The sequence below is a fragment of the Haliotis rubra genome, unplaced genomic scaffold (genome assembly GCF_003918875.1).
Source record: "Haliotis rubra isolate DU_JTF1 unplaced genomic scaffold, ASM391887v1 Scf521, whole genome shotgun sequence".
In the NCBI taxonomy this organism is placed as follows: domain Eukaryota; kingdom Metazoa; phylum Mollusca; class Gastropoda; order Lepetellida; family Haliotidae; genus Haliotis; species Haliotis rubra.
The window spans coordinates 341,652-359,673 of NW_025767215.1; the positions used below are offsets into that span (position 1 = coordinate 341,652).

Here is an 18,022-nt window from a genome sequence, read left to right on the forward strand (position 1 = left end):
TTCTAATACATTATACTTTCAGTAAAAGTCGATTAAAACCAATATCAGACTGGTGAACGTGTGAGTCTGTGACCTCGTTTTAGGCTCGATCCTGTACCCTCAAGAAATGTGGGTTTTTTTGTCCATAAAAGTGTACATCATTACAGGGCATCATGGTCTGACACATGTGATCGTATCCCAATTGTGACAGATCGATGCTCATGCTGTTGATCACTGGATTGTCTGGTCCAGACGCGATTATTTACAGACTGCCACCATATAGCTGGAATATTGCTGAGTACGGTGTTAAACAACAACCAACCAATCAACCATGGATTGAGGAATTATTACTTGCATATGGTATACTATAACTGAGGCACAAAACAATATTCACCCACAATATGGGATTCTACATCAAAGATTACTGTACTTAAAAGTAGCATGCTTACACATGCATCTGTCTATCAGGGCTCCAGATAAGGGCCGGATCGGCGTATGTACGGATACAAAATATGCATGATACGGTAGCAAATAATTTAGAAAACGTAGCAGGTACGCACCACAGCAATGGTGTATGGTCTCAGAATCATTTACAGACGTATTTATCTGAAAAAAATATTGGTTTATTGTTTATTGACCTGTTTACACAAGACTATCATTGTTGTGGTGCATATATGAAACGAAACACAAGACTACTGATACGCCATTAAATTCCACTCAGTACTCTAAATGTACTCTTAAGGTTTTCCAGTACTCATGTAGTCAAAAAATATGGAGTACGGACTCCTGATGTTGAAAAATTATCTGGAGCCCTGTCTATGGTAGCATCAGTCTGGACTACAACTGGTTTTATAATTCTTCAACTTTGATATACCATGCTGCAGTTGAACATTGACACTCACACAGTATACTGACTACAAGTCAACCAGTCCTTGACTTCTCCTCTCAATGACTAGGCAGGGTAACAAAAAGTATTAGGGATGCCACGATACATCGATACTTTTTCTAAGACGATTCAATTATCGATACATTTCAAACATTCTAAATATGTTTATGCATCATTTACATTTTGCAATTATATCATGTTTTTTTATGTTATGACTATATGAGAGTTAAAAATGATTATTTTTCATGCACAAAGATGGGAAATTAGAACTTTAAAATCTCTGAGAATAAAAAATGTTGATCTTTTCATGCACAATTATAAAATATGAAATATTAATGTTCAAAATGTAACTTAATTTACGCAATAATGCCGCGAAAATAGGTATCGTGATACGTATCGAATCGTGACATGGATATCATGATACGTATCGATTCATGATTCATCATACGTATCGTGACATCCCTGACAAGTACCATCTTTTCATGTCTTGGTATGACAGAGTCTGATATTCAAACCATGTATCTTCCACTCTCCAGGCATGTGCTCTATCCACTGCACCACAGATGAAATACTTGCAGTCAAGACAATGTATGTTTGTATGTACTACAACTAGAGGTGTAATGATATAAGTATCATGATAATGTGGATGATATATCCGGATACAGTACCTTTTTCTTTAGTAAGTTCATATTTTCTCCTATTCTGTAGGTAAATCACAACCCTGAATTGTTTGTTCAGACAGCAAAGATAGGATATTGTAGGTGGAAAACATCAGCTTAAGGGAAATTACAGATTCTCCTGTTTATGGCCAACCCAGGAAATAATACAGAATCTGAAATAATGGATTCTGGAACAGTTTCACTTATAATTGACATATTTTTACATAAATGTAACTTATAATGAATTGGATTGTAACAGGAGTCACAATACAATACTGTATTGCCGTATCGTAACACCACTATAACCCACAGTCATGGCCGATCCTGCCACAGAATCCCGCCCACAGGGAAATGAAAGTGCAAAATACTGTGGTTATGAGGATGTGTTGTTGTCAGCTGGTTTAACCAAACTGATGAACAAATCACCAGGAAGTATGAGCAAGCTAACCTCAGCGGGATCACATGACAACACCACTGGCGTGATCACATGACAAACACCACTGGCGTGATCACACGACAACACCACTGGCGTGAATCAGAAGAAAAGGATAAGTACTTATACCAACCAAACACTATCCAACAACCCTTTCCCAATGTGAGTGGAGTGAGTGAGTGAGTGAGTGAGTGAGTGAGTGAGTGAGTGAGTGAGTGAGTGAGTGAGTGAGTGAGTGAGTGAGTGAGTGAGTGAGAGTGATATTATTCCCATGTAGTAAATTGAATTCCGGTAACAAGTAAACACTTTAACCAGTTGGCTAGCCCACCTCCCCTCAAGCTACAGAACAGTAGGGATTGGAGAACAGTGGGTTAGACTGGTACCCCACGCTTAGCAGGGTTAGGAAGGAATGTTTATTTTTAGTAACTCCCAAATGATCTGATACAGCGTTGCCTTCTATCTAACCACTAAGTGGTAAGAAATGTAATTGGTAGTAGTCCTTCTTGAATTTTACTAGTCACAGACCTGCAGACTATCAGACTAGTTAATTCTGACACCTTGAGCAGCATGTGTAGCAAAACTTCATAGTAGTTAAACAGAATAGAACCAGTCTTTGCATCTTTGCCAAGAATCATTAGCTGGTGATCAAATGTGTTCAGCATTAGCCTTCCACACTGCCTCTCTCCATTTCATCATTCACATGAACCCATAGAGCAATGTGAGGTAAGACTCTCCATCTTTGGCCATAACCTGCTATAATCAGTTTAATAAAGCATGTTTGGCAAACAGAGCCCCTGCAGGTTTATTCTTCGGCCTATTAAGATGAGAGAAAATATCTATGCCCACAGGACTAAATAACAGGCAATAATGCTTTTATCATTTCAGTGCCCAATCATGTCAATAGCCTTATTCAGGGCCTTGGGCTAGTTATCTTCACATTAGACATGACAGCCTGTATATTAAAGATAAGCAAATTTTGGAACTTACTGTACAAGCAGATGCTCTGTTATCAGTCCTTCAATTAAACATTATATCAAAATCACAAATTCCCTATGCATGCTTTATAAAGTCTGATAAATCAAGCTGCAACAGTACACCATTGTTTTGATATGATATACATATATGATATAGACCGCTGGATTTGGTATATTTTGATTCAATACACCAAGTGCATATAAAACAAGGCAAACACAATATTTTGGCAATCAAATATGCGCAAATAATCAAAATGCCCAAATGGTGGATCCCCAATTTTGGTGTGAGCTGTACCGCCTTCATTTTGTATGTGCTACAAGCATTTTGATGGCAGGGATTGGCTGAGCATGAAGACTTGTCCAATCAAGAGACTTGTTATATTATCAGGCAATTCATAATGCTTATACTAAACCAAAGTGAAACATACAACTACAAAATAAAAATTAAAGATTGATGTGTAGGTATTTTTCACAGTATACCCATTCCTCTTCCTCTGCAGCTCTAATGCTTAGTAAACAGTCTACTTGTAAGTTGTATGATAATGATATGATTATGATAATGATCATGAATTTATGTAGCGCCATCTCCAAAGAGTATTTGCTCAACAGCGCTGAAGAAGAAAGTTTGAAAGACTATGGGAGGGATACTGTCAACAGATGGGTTTTTAGGGTTTTTTGAAAGTCTTTACAGTTGATTTCTCTGACAGTGACTGGGAAGTTGTTCCAGAGTTGTTTATGCACTCTCTAACAACACTGAAACTGACTTGTCAAGGTTATCATAGTGATATCATGTTTATCTCAGACATCAGTATACATATAGTCCGTTTGGCTCAAAAGCGGACCGATGAATTGCAATCTAACCGAAAACTAATAAACATAACATACTCAATGAAACGCTGATCATAATCAAAACATCATACCCACTCTGTGACGTTTTGCAGAATTTTTGTCCTAAACATAAAAAAGTTGTTTAACGAACTATCATTAAAATATTGACACAGTTCATTGTTTGTTACGACGGAGGAGTGCAGAGAAAGGGACAGCCAGGTGTTCGAGAACGGATAGAGACGGCACAGCACAGGTTAATGAATCAATAACTTTGTCTGTGAACGTGCTTCTCGAACACCTGGCTGTCCCTTTCTCTGCACTCCTCCCTCGTAACAAACAGTGAACTGTGGCAATATTTTAATGATAGTTCGTTAAACAACTTTTTTATTTTTAGGACAAAAATTCTGCAAAACCTCACAGAGTTGGTATGATGTTTTGATTATGATCAGCGTTTCATTGAGTATGTTATGTTTATTAGTTTTCGAGTTAGATTGCAATTCATCGGTCCGCTTTTGAGCCAAACGGACTATAGCGGGTAACAAACAGATGAGGTGAAAGAGTTACAGTGGCTATCAAAAGACATGATACTCACCCCTTCGTCGTGATCACTGGCCCACGCCATTGCCAGGTTGAAATGAGTCTTGTTTTCAAAGGTGTACTGTAACAGAGCAAAGAAAACATTTACTATGCATCAATCTCTTGGAATACACAGAATATACAGCAAAATCATGTTGGTTGGTTTTCATCCGTTCCATCGACATGACGGCAACTCATCTTGTAACACTGGTAAGGACCGGTTCATAATTTATGGGGGGTGATGATGATTTTTATGGACAAGCAGGTATAATGTGAATGTCTCCTCTAAAATGCAAGTACAAAGTATTGAAAACCCCCTATGTCATGTACGAGATCAATGCCCCCCCACCCCACACACATTCACTCTATATTATGACAAGATATTTAAAGCACTGAAGAAGGAAGGAGATTAACTGTTAATATACACCTGAAAGCAACATAAAGAACTTAATTATCGTCAAACAGGGAGTGATACATCATCCACTTGGTATGAAATGTATTCACTCATTGAAAAAATTCACAAATAAGTGAGTGAGTGAGTGAGTTTAGTTTTACGCCGCACTCAGCAATATTCCAGCTACATGGCGGCAATCTGTAAATAATCAAGTCTGGACGAGACAATCCAGTGATCAACACCATGAACATTGATCTGCGTAATTGGGAACCAATGACATGTGTCAACCATTATTCAGCGAGCACAAATAAGTGAGTGAGTTTAGTTTTTTATGCCACTTTCAGTAATATTCCAGCAATATCACAACGGAAGACACCAGAAATGGGCTTCACACACTATACCCATGTGGGAAATCGAACCCGGGTCATCGGCATAACAAGCGATTGCTATAACCACTAGGCTACCCCACCGGCCTCACAAATATGAGTGAATCGTGATACTGTGTGTCATGACATAAGCATGACCTTAAAACACTAAAACATGACAAACTTATGCACGTTTACCTTAGCCCAAGAAGAGGTGAGGTGAGGTGAAATTGGGTTGAACGTCGTGCTTGAGAATATTTCGCTCATATGATGATGTGCATGCGTGTGTATGTGTATGTGCGGCTGCTTGTACTAGCCCAGACTTAAGCTGGTTTTATAGTGCTAGCCCACTGAGATACCATGCCGCAGTGAAGCATGAATACCCCACTCAGACACATTATACTGACTCCGAGTCGACCAGTACATGTTGTACCCATTAATGCCGAGCGCCAGGCAGGGACCAACAAGTACCATATTTTAACGTCTTTTTGGTATGACGCAGTCGGGGATCGAACCCGCGACCTTCCACTCTCCGGGCAGACGCTCTAACCACTACAACTAGCCCAAGAAGAAATATTGCTTAACAGGCATGGCTTGTCTGAATGACACATACTTCCATGATAAATATATGTATCAAATCAGAAGATACAAATAGCTATAGCAACATAATATACAGAACTTTTCAATCCATCAATCTTTTTTACTTTTCCTGTGTAAAATATGGATTTCCTAACGGCTGTTTCCAGGGTTAACAAAAGCATTAGGGTCGTAAGTCAAAGAAGGAGTCACTCAGGTGAAATAAGCAATATTTGTTTTGTATATGATAACAGGGATCGAAATAGTCCTTCGTTTGTGTGTCATGGCACAATAAATTTGAAAATGGCACAGATGAAATATTTTCTGTGTGCCCTGGATGCATGACTAACATCATAAAAATAACACACAACATAATTCAGTTAATGGAAAATGTGATAGGTTTGACCAAGTCAACAGTCTAAGTAAACTTAGGCTCAGTATTATTCGTTACACTGCTATACTGAGTCTAACAAAACCTAGTAGAAGGTCGTGTCAGCTAACCTTTGAGCGATCAAACGCAAGACGGCCAAACGGATTTAACAAATCAGACAATGACCACTTGTTAGGGTTCGGCGGGACTTATAAAACGGTTTGGGGATTTTCTCTTTCCTGGTCGCTGACACTGATCTATCAACAAACGAAAATCCGCATAAAACACAGCTATTTGACCTGCACTATGTACGCTTATGGGTTGCTAATGACTTGGTTACTATTTCCTTATATTTTCGCAAGATGACATCCTTGAATATTGACAAAAACGCTATTTTCAGCGACTGTTTACTCATTGCATGTATCACTCGGAAGCGATCGTGCGGAAAATAGCATTCGGAATCGTTCGAGTTTTTTAGGTAAAGGTTGAAACGGTATGTGCGAATGTTACCTTTTGCGATTTGGTAAGCTGTGTTCTGATTGGTCAGTCCAAAAGGTTAACTGACGCGACCTTCTACTAGGGTTTGTTAGACTCAGTATAGCAGTGTAACGAATAATACTGAGCATCAGTTTACGTAGACTGACCAAGTCAAATAATTCCAAACCTATTTTGGCACCCCGTCCAACTGTCTATTGGTGGCACTCTAATCTCAAAGCTTAAAGGGCCACTGATCCCGAGCGATTATTGTTTCCAGCCAACAGTCTAATTACGAAACCTAGCTGCAAACTGGTCAGTCTCTGCTCCCTCGACCGTGACGGACACAGGGACTAGGCTACTCATCCACCCTGGCAGAATTTCTTTAACCTAATCAGTGGGACATTAGGAAGGGTGGATGCCCATCAGATGCCGTTATTTGAAAATATCCCTGGTAGTTCTTGTCTGATTGTAATAAAGTATCCCAGCAGTATTTCAGTAATTTTACACACCTAAGTATTATGTCATTGAGTAAGTTTACTAAGCAGGTATGTTCTGCCTTATGTCATACCTAATAAAAACCAACTTAAATATAAGGGAAATGATTTCATAAAAAATCAGTCATCCTATACTGACAGTACATCTTGATAGCAATCGATGTCTTTTTCATTACGCAAGCAATTTTTATAAGTATATTCCGTAAGCATTTGTTTTAAACTCTTTGCGTATGTAACAGTTTAAATGCGTAATTGGTACACAACAATTATTTTTCAATGCGTAATTGGAAATTTTCTATGCATATTTTACCCGGATACGCAGCTTATCTGGGCCTCTGAAAGGTAGTGTTTATGTATGTAGATTTACTAATCTATACTGAATACACCCTGTCATAAAGTCTCTTTGTAAAAACAACGTCCTTCCTTCAAAGGATTAACTGGCAATTCATTGATTGATTGCTCATTATTGGCTAACTAAATTACTTCTTTTAAAGAATGGCGGACATCATGCAATTAGTTGCCAGGTGTGCTATCTTGGGTGACCAATGGGACTATACACCAATGTGAAAAACTTGAAACGATAGATCACTTTTTCGCATATTAGACTGTTAAAAGACACATGACATGGAACAGGATACTTTCTCAGCTGCAGAGGAATGGCATACATTCCCCGAACAAGGTAATAGCCTGATATTGTTGCTATAGTATAACTTTAGTCTGTTTTAAATTTGCATTTTGATTTTATAAATTTGTTATGGCATTCAACAGAATCATTTTTTTTTTGCCGTGAAGTGTAATGAGACAGGTAATATACACTCAGGGCGTGTGTGTGAAATATGTTACACGTTGGCAATCAATAAAATGTCTAGATATTACAATCATGTTATAATGCACTAAGTATAAGCAGATCGTGTGCATTTTATTAAGTTTCAAAATGCATACAAATATGATAATAAATTAACAAGAACTTCAAGAAGACAAAGTCATCAATATCCCCCACAATGGCAAAATACTCTTCATGATTATGTCTACGAGTTATGATTATGTCAAATATTGTGTATAAAGAAAAGTGGAAGGAGAGTATTGAAAGGTTTTTAAAGTTCTGCTCCAGAAAGGAGCATTATCACCAATTTCAGTCTATGTCAAACTTGTTGCCATGGAAATGCCAAAAATATTTTATGCAAGATTCCAAAACTTCCAAAAGGCACCAGTACACCACCAGATCTATGTATGTGCCTAGTTTGGTGAAGAAACATTGAACGGCTTTAGAGTTCTGCTCCGGAAAAGAGCACTACCACCAATTTCATTCTAAGTCAAACTTGTTGCCATGGAAAAGCCAAAAATATTTTATTCAGAATTCCAAAACTACCAAAAGGCACCAGTACATCACCAGATCTATCTATGTGCCAAGTTTGGTGAAGAAATATTGAACGGTTTTAGAGTTCTGCTCCGGAAAAGAGCACTACCACCAATTTCATTCTAGGTCATACTTGTTGCCATGGAAACGCCAAAAATGTTTTTATTCAGAATTCCAAAACGACCAAAAGGCACCAGTACACCACCAGATCTATCTATGTGCCAAGTTTGGTGAAGAAATCGTGAACGGTTTTAGAGTTCTGCTCCGGAAAAGACAAATGTGCACGGACGGACGGACGGACGGACGCACGNCACGGACGACGCATACGGACGGAGTCCATTTTAATACCCCCTGCAAAACGCGTTGCGGGGGATAATTAGGATTATAAGACAAAATATAAAGACGTACATTGACTTCGTTATTTCAGTCCTAACATTTTTTACCACTGGCAGATGGTTAAACTTAAAATGTTTTCATTTGTTATCAAAATAATGCCATTAAATAAAACATTCAGATTGACTAGTAGTGAACCCAAGCTCACTACTCTCCCCAAGATTCCCCATGTACTTAGCCTTACTTTCAAAACAATGCTATTATATCAGGCTTCTCACCAAATTCAAGGTCAAGCTATTTTTTAAATCCAATTCTACATCCATTTACGATAACAGTTTTATAAAGTCAACATTACTATGAAATCAAAAGTTTACATCAAAATCAGCATTTTTTTATAAGAAACCAAATTATTCATCAAAGTCTACATAATTTTGCAACAAAACCAAAATAAGATTATCGAGTAAAAAAGATTTCATCTTTGTTGATCAGTCTATACTTATACTACAGGGCTCGATTTAGTGCTTTGCTACTTGCACCGGTGCAACCCAACATTACAAAGTGCAACCTAGTTATTAGTCTAACTTGCACCAGGCGCAAGTCAATTTTTGAGTGGATGAACTTCTGAATAAAACATCTAAATAATTCAATAGCATATTTCTGATATTACATATTGCAATAAAAACAGTGCAACTGGAATTTGACTAGTGCAACTAGCTTCTTATCTTAGGTTGCACCTGGTGCAAGTAGGTTAAAATCTCTTAAATCGAGCCCTGTACTATCAATTGCGCATTAGGGTGGCGAAGCAGAGGTAACAAACCAGTCATGAATTCTGGGATATCATCCGGGTACTCGCTGAAGAAAAACAATAACAAAAACAACAACCAGTCCACGGAAATTGCTCTGGATCAGTGGCCCTTTAACATTCGTGTGCCTGTTTGTATCCAAGTGTGCATAACAGGAAATCCCTTTTTGGTCAATAACCTAGTTGGTGGGTTAGTTTATGGGTCCAGAACAAATGAAGCAGAACTATAATTACATTAAAATAATAGTGTTCAGGATATCCTGCTTCAAGTTTACAGCTTTACGTGATGTTCACGGAGTTATTAAGCAATAAATTGAAATTGAGTTAGTGTTTAATTGGTTCATCAAAAGGTATGAACACAATAATTTTCACAAAGGCACACCTAAATTATCTATCTAGCAACCTATGGCACCCTTAAGAAAATTGCATGGCTATCAGTGTGTTAAACAGTGTGTTTGAATCACAAGCCATAACGTATGAAAACAATTAGGAAATATTTAAAGTAATATCCAAGCCACATCTCACGCATTTAGAGCAACGTAGTTTGACTAAGTGATTCTGGCAAGGTTTCAAGATATTCTCTTTGTTGATAACATACATATCTTTAATATGATATGAATCAAGATTAAACTTCTGAGATATTTTTATCTCATAACGACAAAATATCAAATTACAACCTAGTCCACGAGTTGCAGGCATGACTTGAGATATAGGGGTCCATGGTTCATAAAGCATATTCTTCCTACTTAGACAATAGACCCTTACAGTACTGGTCTCATAGAGACTTGCTGACTGTAACAAGTTCTCTGATGTTGGCAACTTGGAGTCTTTTCTATTCAGCCTGGTTTTACGTGACACAGAAATGTGATTTGTATGAACAAGTGTCTAGAAAGGACGCAGAAAGTATATGTATGTGGCTTCCCGAAGATCGTACTATTCATTGTACCGAATTCATGGCCAGAAATATGATGTTCTTTTATTCAAAGTAATTAGCATTTTACATTTCAGTACACTGCACCATAATCATTACTCTATAGGACCTTCTATTAGCACCCATGAAGACCTGGGTTACAACTGATCTTCAGCAACCCATACTTGTAACAGGCGACTAACAGGATCGTGGTGCTCAGGCTCGCTGACTTTGTTGACACGTCATCGCATCCCAAATGCGCAGATCTATAATCATGATGAATATTACTGAGAGCGGCGTTAAACAACAAACCAACCAACCAGCCTTAAACTGTGTAGTAACTGTGCTACTCTGAACCTATAGTTTGGCATGTCAAGGTAAAATACTGTTCAGCCAATGTCCATTCATTCTGTTTTGAGTAAACACACTAAGATATTATTCAAGTCTCCCATTAACAGGTTTGTATCTACTGAATCCGTGATGATCCAGGTTAGAATTGATCTTTAGTAACCCATGCTTGTCGGAAGTGGTGATTAACGGGATCGTGTGGTCAGGCTTGCTGACTTAGTTGACACATGTCATCGTGATCCAATTGATGCCCAGATCAATGCCCATGATGCTGATCACTGGATTGTCTGCCCTGTGATCGATTACTCACACACAAACTGAAAGATTTCTGGTCCTTGTTTAGGACATAAACATATTTTCAGATTTTTGTATCCAATGGCTTGAAATTGTGTAACTTGTGGCATTACCTGGAGATTTCAAATTTATCGATTTTCAGGATCAAATTTCATTTATCAGTCAATCAAACTGCAGCACATATGCCTATTCAGTTTGCAATAATGGATGCTGGGCTTTGTCTGGTGAGCAAGCAAGGTAATCGAACATGATCACAACTGTGACATGACAGTGAGTTTAGTTTTACACCGCACTCAGTAATATTCCAGCTATTTGGCAGAGGCAAGCCTGATCACCCGATCCCTTGAGTCGCCTCTTACGGAGTTGACAGTGAGTTTAGTTTTACACCGCACTCAGTAATATTCCAGCTATTTGACAGCGGCAAGCCTGACCACACAATCCCTTGAGTCGCCTCTTACGGAGTTGACAGTGGTCAGGCTGATATTCAAGTAGACATTACAGATATGGACAAAAGCTGTTGTGTGGTAAACAGTTTAATGAAATGTTGTTAATGTTTAAAATAAGTGGATATATACTAGCCACATAAAGAAACTGGGCATTGTCAAAATATTATCCCAGTTGATAAGTACGATAACAATGTCAAAGGTACATATAAACTTTAATGGAGGAATCATGAGACCATAACAAGTCGCTAGAATTTCAATTGAAAAGTCAATCACAATGACGTCATGAGTCCACAAGCGGGACAGGGGTCAAACGACCATGTCACAAGCTCAATAACGGGTATGTCCACCATCGGCATTGAGAACAGCAGTGCATCGACGACGCATAGAGCCTATCAAACGTGCAAGGAAGGCTTGTGGGATGTCACGCCAGATTCTCTCAAGTTCTGTTGCAAGGTCAAGGACGTTATCTGGCGGATGAGGAAGACGGCGAAGACGTCGATCCATATCGTCCCAAACATGCTCTATCGGGGAGAGATCCGGTGAATTTGCAGGCCAAGGCAGTAATTCAACGTTGTGGTGTTGCAAGAAATCCATAGCAACCCTTGCCGTATGAGGGCGGGAATTGTCCTGTTGGAATGTTAACCCAGGGCCATGACGTTGCAGAAAAGGAATTGCCACAGGTCGAAGAATCTGATCAATGTAGCCCACACCAGTTAAGTTGCCCTGAACAATCGCCAAAGGAGTTCTTTGGCGTGCTGTTATTCCACCCCAAATCATCACGGAACCACCACCAAAGCGATTCCTCTCCAAGACACAGGCCTGTGCATAACGTTCTCCCACGCGTCTATGGGAAATGTTAAACCTGGACTCATCTGTAAAAACAACATTTCTCCATCAAAACAAGGGTCTGCGGACATGATTTCGGCACCACATTCGTCAAGCTAGTCGATGACGTTGTGTCAAGATAGGCCGTATGGCGGGACGTTGTGGTCTGATCCCGTGATGACGTAAACGTTGTCTAACTGTGTTGGGGTGGATACGGCGGGATGGTTCGGGCAGTCATCACTGCAGTCTGAAACCTGTGGCGAAGATGGGTCACCCTTATCAATCTGTCCTGTCTTGGCGTTGTTGCACGTGGACGTCTAGAACATGGCGATCGATGACATCATTTGTGTTCTGGTAGCGTCTCACCAGTGCAGAAATGGTGTTCCGGTGGCAGTGGAAATGTGCAGCCACTTGTCGTTGAGACATTCCCCCACGGAAAATCCCAATGGCCTCATGACGTGAGCCTTGGCATGCTATGCGTTTCAATAGCCGTTTAATTTTTTGAACGATCGCAAGGGCAGGGGTTGAGCTTTCCAAAGTGACAGTATTGTGTGGCATTCATTTGCTCTGTTTCTCTTTCCCGGAATGCACGTGCAACAACGTATTGCACGTCTCAAGGATGAACCCACTGACGTCGTGGAACGTGGCACGTGCATGCATGTTGGATACATGTCACTAATGTCTGAGTTTAAATCCTAATGTGTCTACACAGGTTTGATAAATTTAAATTTTAAATTTTTGTATGCACAGTTTCTTTATCATGTGCCTAGTATATATCAAATGGTTCAAAATATTTCAGGCCATACACTATTCGGCAGCTGATCAATTACTTAGATAAGATTTTCAGGAAATAGTCAATTTATCAATAATTTCACAGATTAACATGCTCACGAAGTTTAACACTGTTAGTAGAGGAATGTGAGTGAGCATGGTTTTAAGCAGATTTTAGCAATATTCATGGCAGGGGATACCAGAAATGGGCTTCAAACATTGTACCCATGTGGGGAATCGAGCCTAGGTCTTTGGCATGACAAGCAAACACTTAAGTTTAACCACTAGGCTATGTCACCGCCCAACAGGAATGTGAAACAATTGGTCTAAAACATGGAAATGAAAAATCTGTTTAAATGACCAAAGACAGCTTTTCAATACAGTTGTCCTGGAAACCAAAGGAACCTGGTGCTGGAGACACTATGTACACACGTGCTGGAGAAAATCATTGGAATCACCCACATTGATCCATGCAGTTAATATCCCACTGCACTTGTGGTTTCAAGAAAATCAAGCATGTTATATGTCTCTCAGTGTTTTTGCATTGTAAGGCAAATCCAGAATAATACTTCCACACCTACCCGAGAAGATTCGGGATAGAATCGGTCTTCAGTAACCCATGCTTGTCGTAAGAGGTAACTAACGGGATCGGGTGGTCAGGCTTGCCGACTTGGTTGACACATGTCATCATGTCCCAATTGATGCTCATGATGTTGATCACTTATTTATCTGGTCCAAACTCGATTATTTACTAGAGGTGTGACGATACAGAAATTTCACGACACGATACGTATCGCGATATCTTGGAATGATACGATTCGATTCGATGCATATCACGATATGCTTTCTTTAGTTATTTTCTTTAAAAAATCATATTTTAATAGCAAGACATTTTGTCATAACTGTCAATATCTAATGAAAATTAACAATTTTAAGGTCAACGATACATATCAGATAAAGTATCACGATTATCGATACTACGATATATCGTCACAGCTCTATCATTTACAGACTGTTGCCATATAGCTGGAATATTGCTGAGTGCAGCGTTAAACACCAAACCAACCAACTTCAACACCTCTGGAAGGTCCAACAGAAATAACAGCATTCTAGATGGAGTTGCAGTATTTGACGGAATCTGTTCAGCCTACTAGCCTAACCATGTCTACTGTCAACATTTTGAAAAACCTTTAATGTTACTACGTGGGCTAGTATGAACTACCCGGTAACCTTACCAGACAGAGAGACATTTTACATGACTCAGCCTTCAGGCTTGTGGCCAGTCACAGACCGGGGATGGTTTTATGACATAATTTAATTCAGCTGTGACCACACCTGGAGTTATTAACACCATACAGGAATATATGAATATTCATAACAGCATCTGTATGAGGGTAGCCAAGGTCTGGACAGGTCACAGATGTACCAGTGCTACAATAAAAGCGAGGATAGAAATCCAAATTTTTTCAAAGGATGTCATAGGGCACCAAGTGACCAAACAGATAATTTAGGTGTGCCTTTGTGAAAATAAACGTGCCCATAGCTTTTGATGATCCAATTAAACTTTTAACAAGAGATCATTTACGTCATTTCAATTTATGGTTTAATAAATCAGTAAACATCTTGTAAACCTGTAAACTTGAGAGCTGGATTTCCGGAACACTATCAAGACTGCAAGAATAGATCTGATTCGGCTGTCCTGGACCCATCAAGTAACCTGCAATCTGTGTTATCACTGGATTTCAGTTTTACGCCGCACTCAGCAATATTACAGCTATATGGCGGCAATCTGTAAATAATTGTGTCTGGACCAGACAATCCAGTGATCAACAGCATGAGCATCGATCTGCGCAATTGGGAACCGATGACATGTGTCAACCAAGTCAGCGAGCCTGACAACCTGATCCGTTTAGTCGCCTCTTACGACAAGCATGGGTTACTGAAGGTTCATTCTAACCCGGACCTTCACGGGTCAGAAAATGACAAGAATATATTACTTTAATCACTTTGAAGTTAAGAATACTTTTCTATGATGATTTTCTTGTTAAAATATGTATCAAAACAGGATCAAAACATGAATCAATAAAGTTTAGTTTTACATAGCCTTTAGCAATATTCCAGCAATATCACAGCGGGTGACATCAGAAATAAGCTTCACATATTGTACCCAATCCAACCCCAGTCTTCAGTTTGATGAGTGAACGCTTTAACCACTGGCCTACCCCACCAGCCCCTAGTATTAATATGTATTCTGTATTGTATTGTCTAACAATATTATGAGTTCACAGATGTATTGTCCAATCCTGACAGCCCTGACCCAATTCTGTAGGTTTCCTAGTACAGATAAAATGACTGCTGACTTAAACCTCAGGCTTGTCATGTAAAACTCTTTGAGAAATAATTCTTGTTCAGTCACCTAATACATTGCTGGAACTGAGCTACCAATGCTGAGGCACATCACTATTGATCAGTCGTAATACACTGACACCATGGTGGCGTGTGAGGGGTTGTAGTGGTAAACATGATCTCCTGTCTGATTACCTAGATCAGAGACCATATACAACAGTACAGTACATGGTAGCTGCCCAGATAAGGTGTTGCATGTCAGCAGTCTATTTTTGACTATTTCGATGTGATTTCTTCACATTTACAGCAGAGACATATATTTTCAATTTAAACTTAATTCTTCATGTTTACAGTAAAGATATATTTTCAATTTAAATGTAATGCCATAGGCTTACAAACATAAAAAAACATATTGTCAAAAATAAGATTCTTTTTAAGTTCATATTTTATTATCCGAACATTCTATTCAACGCAGTAATGTTAAAAATGGAATAAACCCTCAGCAAAAAGTCACCTTCAAATCAAGTCTATGCTTACATGTAGGCCACTGACGTGATTTAAAGAACCACTAAACTTTGTTTTTTGTTACTCTTTTAACCATTACATATGAAAGATTTGTGGTTAGTCTTATGCGGAACACCAAATTTATTCTTTAAAAACTTGTGGTTAATTAATACCGAGCGATTAAAAGTGGCCAAAAAGTCGCCTACTTCCCTCTCGACCGCCAACGAAACCACAGACAGGTTACGTAACTCTGTCGCCAGAGCACTGCAGTGACGTCATATGAGGAACGCATTTTCAGTTAGTTGTATAGAAAATGTGTAGCACGCCATCATTTTGATGATTTCTCGACATCAACGACATTATACGTCAATCGTTGCTTTGTCGCCAATTGCTCCTAGGGGTCGGGCGATGGTGTCCCCATGCACAGATTTCCACAGGACCCCGCAGTTCGTGCTAAATGGGTTATGTTTGTGAGTGCGGTTTAGCTGCTGTGGAAGCCTGAAACGATATCTTACTTGTGTTCAGATCGCTTCACGGAAGTTAAAGAATCAAAATACTTACTAGTTGTAGTAAAATATGCATATGATTGATGACCATAAAGATTTTCTATGACACAACTTGTAACATAACGATTTCTTCCTCGAAGTGAGGTTGTGGTCGAAGTAACAATAATATTGTAAGTAGTATTATATTGACACCCACCTCGCAGCCATTGAGAAGAGAAATTGTTATGATATCACGCTATGTCATGCAAATTCCTATTGGCCATCAATAAAATACATATTTTATTACCAGTAGAAAGTAGTTTTGATTTTTGTAACTCGGTGAAAACAAACCTAAATGCCATTTATCCTCAGACTGGCGGATGTTCCCGACAGGGCTACCGCCATTTTTAAAAATAAAAATCTGTTAGAATTAATGAGATTATAGTTTGTTTTCATCAAGTTAGAAAATCAAGACTACTTTCTACCAAGTTGTTAAATATGTATTGAATCATAACCAAACGGATTTTGCATGACACAACTTATAACATAACGATTTCTTTCCACGAAGCGAGGTGGGGGTCAAGTCACAATACTGCGCGCGATAAATTTCTTGCTACATTCCCATGGTTAATGTCCACTCACCAGTATGTAGATACTAGTCAATGCGCGCCTTTATATTTGGTCTTATAATCCTAATTAGTTTATTATCACACTTGTATGCATTTTGAAACTAAATAAAAACAGACGATCTGCTGATACTTATAGTGAATTTATAACAGAACTGTAATATCTAGACATTTTATAGTTTGCACAATGTGAATCATAATTAGCATCACATTCTAGTGCATGTTGTCTGTCTCATTACACTTCACGGCGAAAACAATGATTCTGTTGAATGCCACGACAAATGAATAAAAACAAAATGCAAATATTAAAATTAAAACAGATTAAAGTTATAGGAACAATATCAGGCCATTACCTTGTTCGAGGAATGTATCCATCAATATCCACAAAACTGTTCCAAATGATGTGTCTTTTAACAGTTTAATATACGAAAAAGTGATAAATCTTTTCAGGTATTGGTGTATAGTCTCATTGGTCACCCAAGATAGCACACCTGGCAACAAATTGCATAATGTCCGCCTTTCTTTAAAACAGTAATTTAGTTAGCCAATAATGGGCAATCAATCAATGTATTGCCGGTTAATCCTTTGAAAGAAGGACGTTGTTTTACGCGAGACACCGATTACGACAGAGATGTATTCAGTATTGTATTGTCTAACAATATTATGAGTTTGACAGATGTATTGTCCAATCCTGACAGTAATGAATCAATCAGCTGTTAGGTTTCCTTAGATACGAGATAATGTTGAAATTTACTCCTGACCTAAACCTCAGGCTTTGTCATGTAAAAACTCTTTGAGAAATAATTCTTGTTCAGTTCATTAACTGACCTTGCTGGAACTGATGCTACCAATGCTGAGGCACATAGCACTATTGATCAGGAGTAATAACACTGACACCATGGTGGCGTGTGAGCCTATTAATTGTTTTGAGAATAAACATGATTTCTCCTGTCATGATTACCTA

The 18,022-nt window shown here is 38.7% G+C and overlaps 1 protein-coding gene across 1 annotated transcript in view; it reads right to left on the reverse strand.

Moving 5' to 3' along the window:
* LOC124252707 (sortilin-like) overlaps window positions 1–18,022 on the reverse strand; it is an 88,103-nt gene that overhangs the window by 58,444 nt on the left and 11,637 nt on the right. Inside the window, exon 2 of the mRNA XM_046686361.1 lies at window positions 4,352–4,417. Coding sequence (XP_046542317.1) covers window positions 4,352–4,417 — 66 coding nt within the window. The remainder of the gene's footprint in view (window positions 1–4,351; window positions 4,418–18,022) is intronic.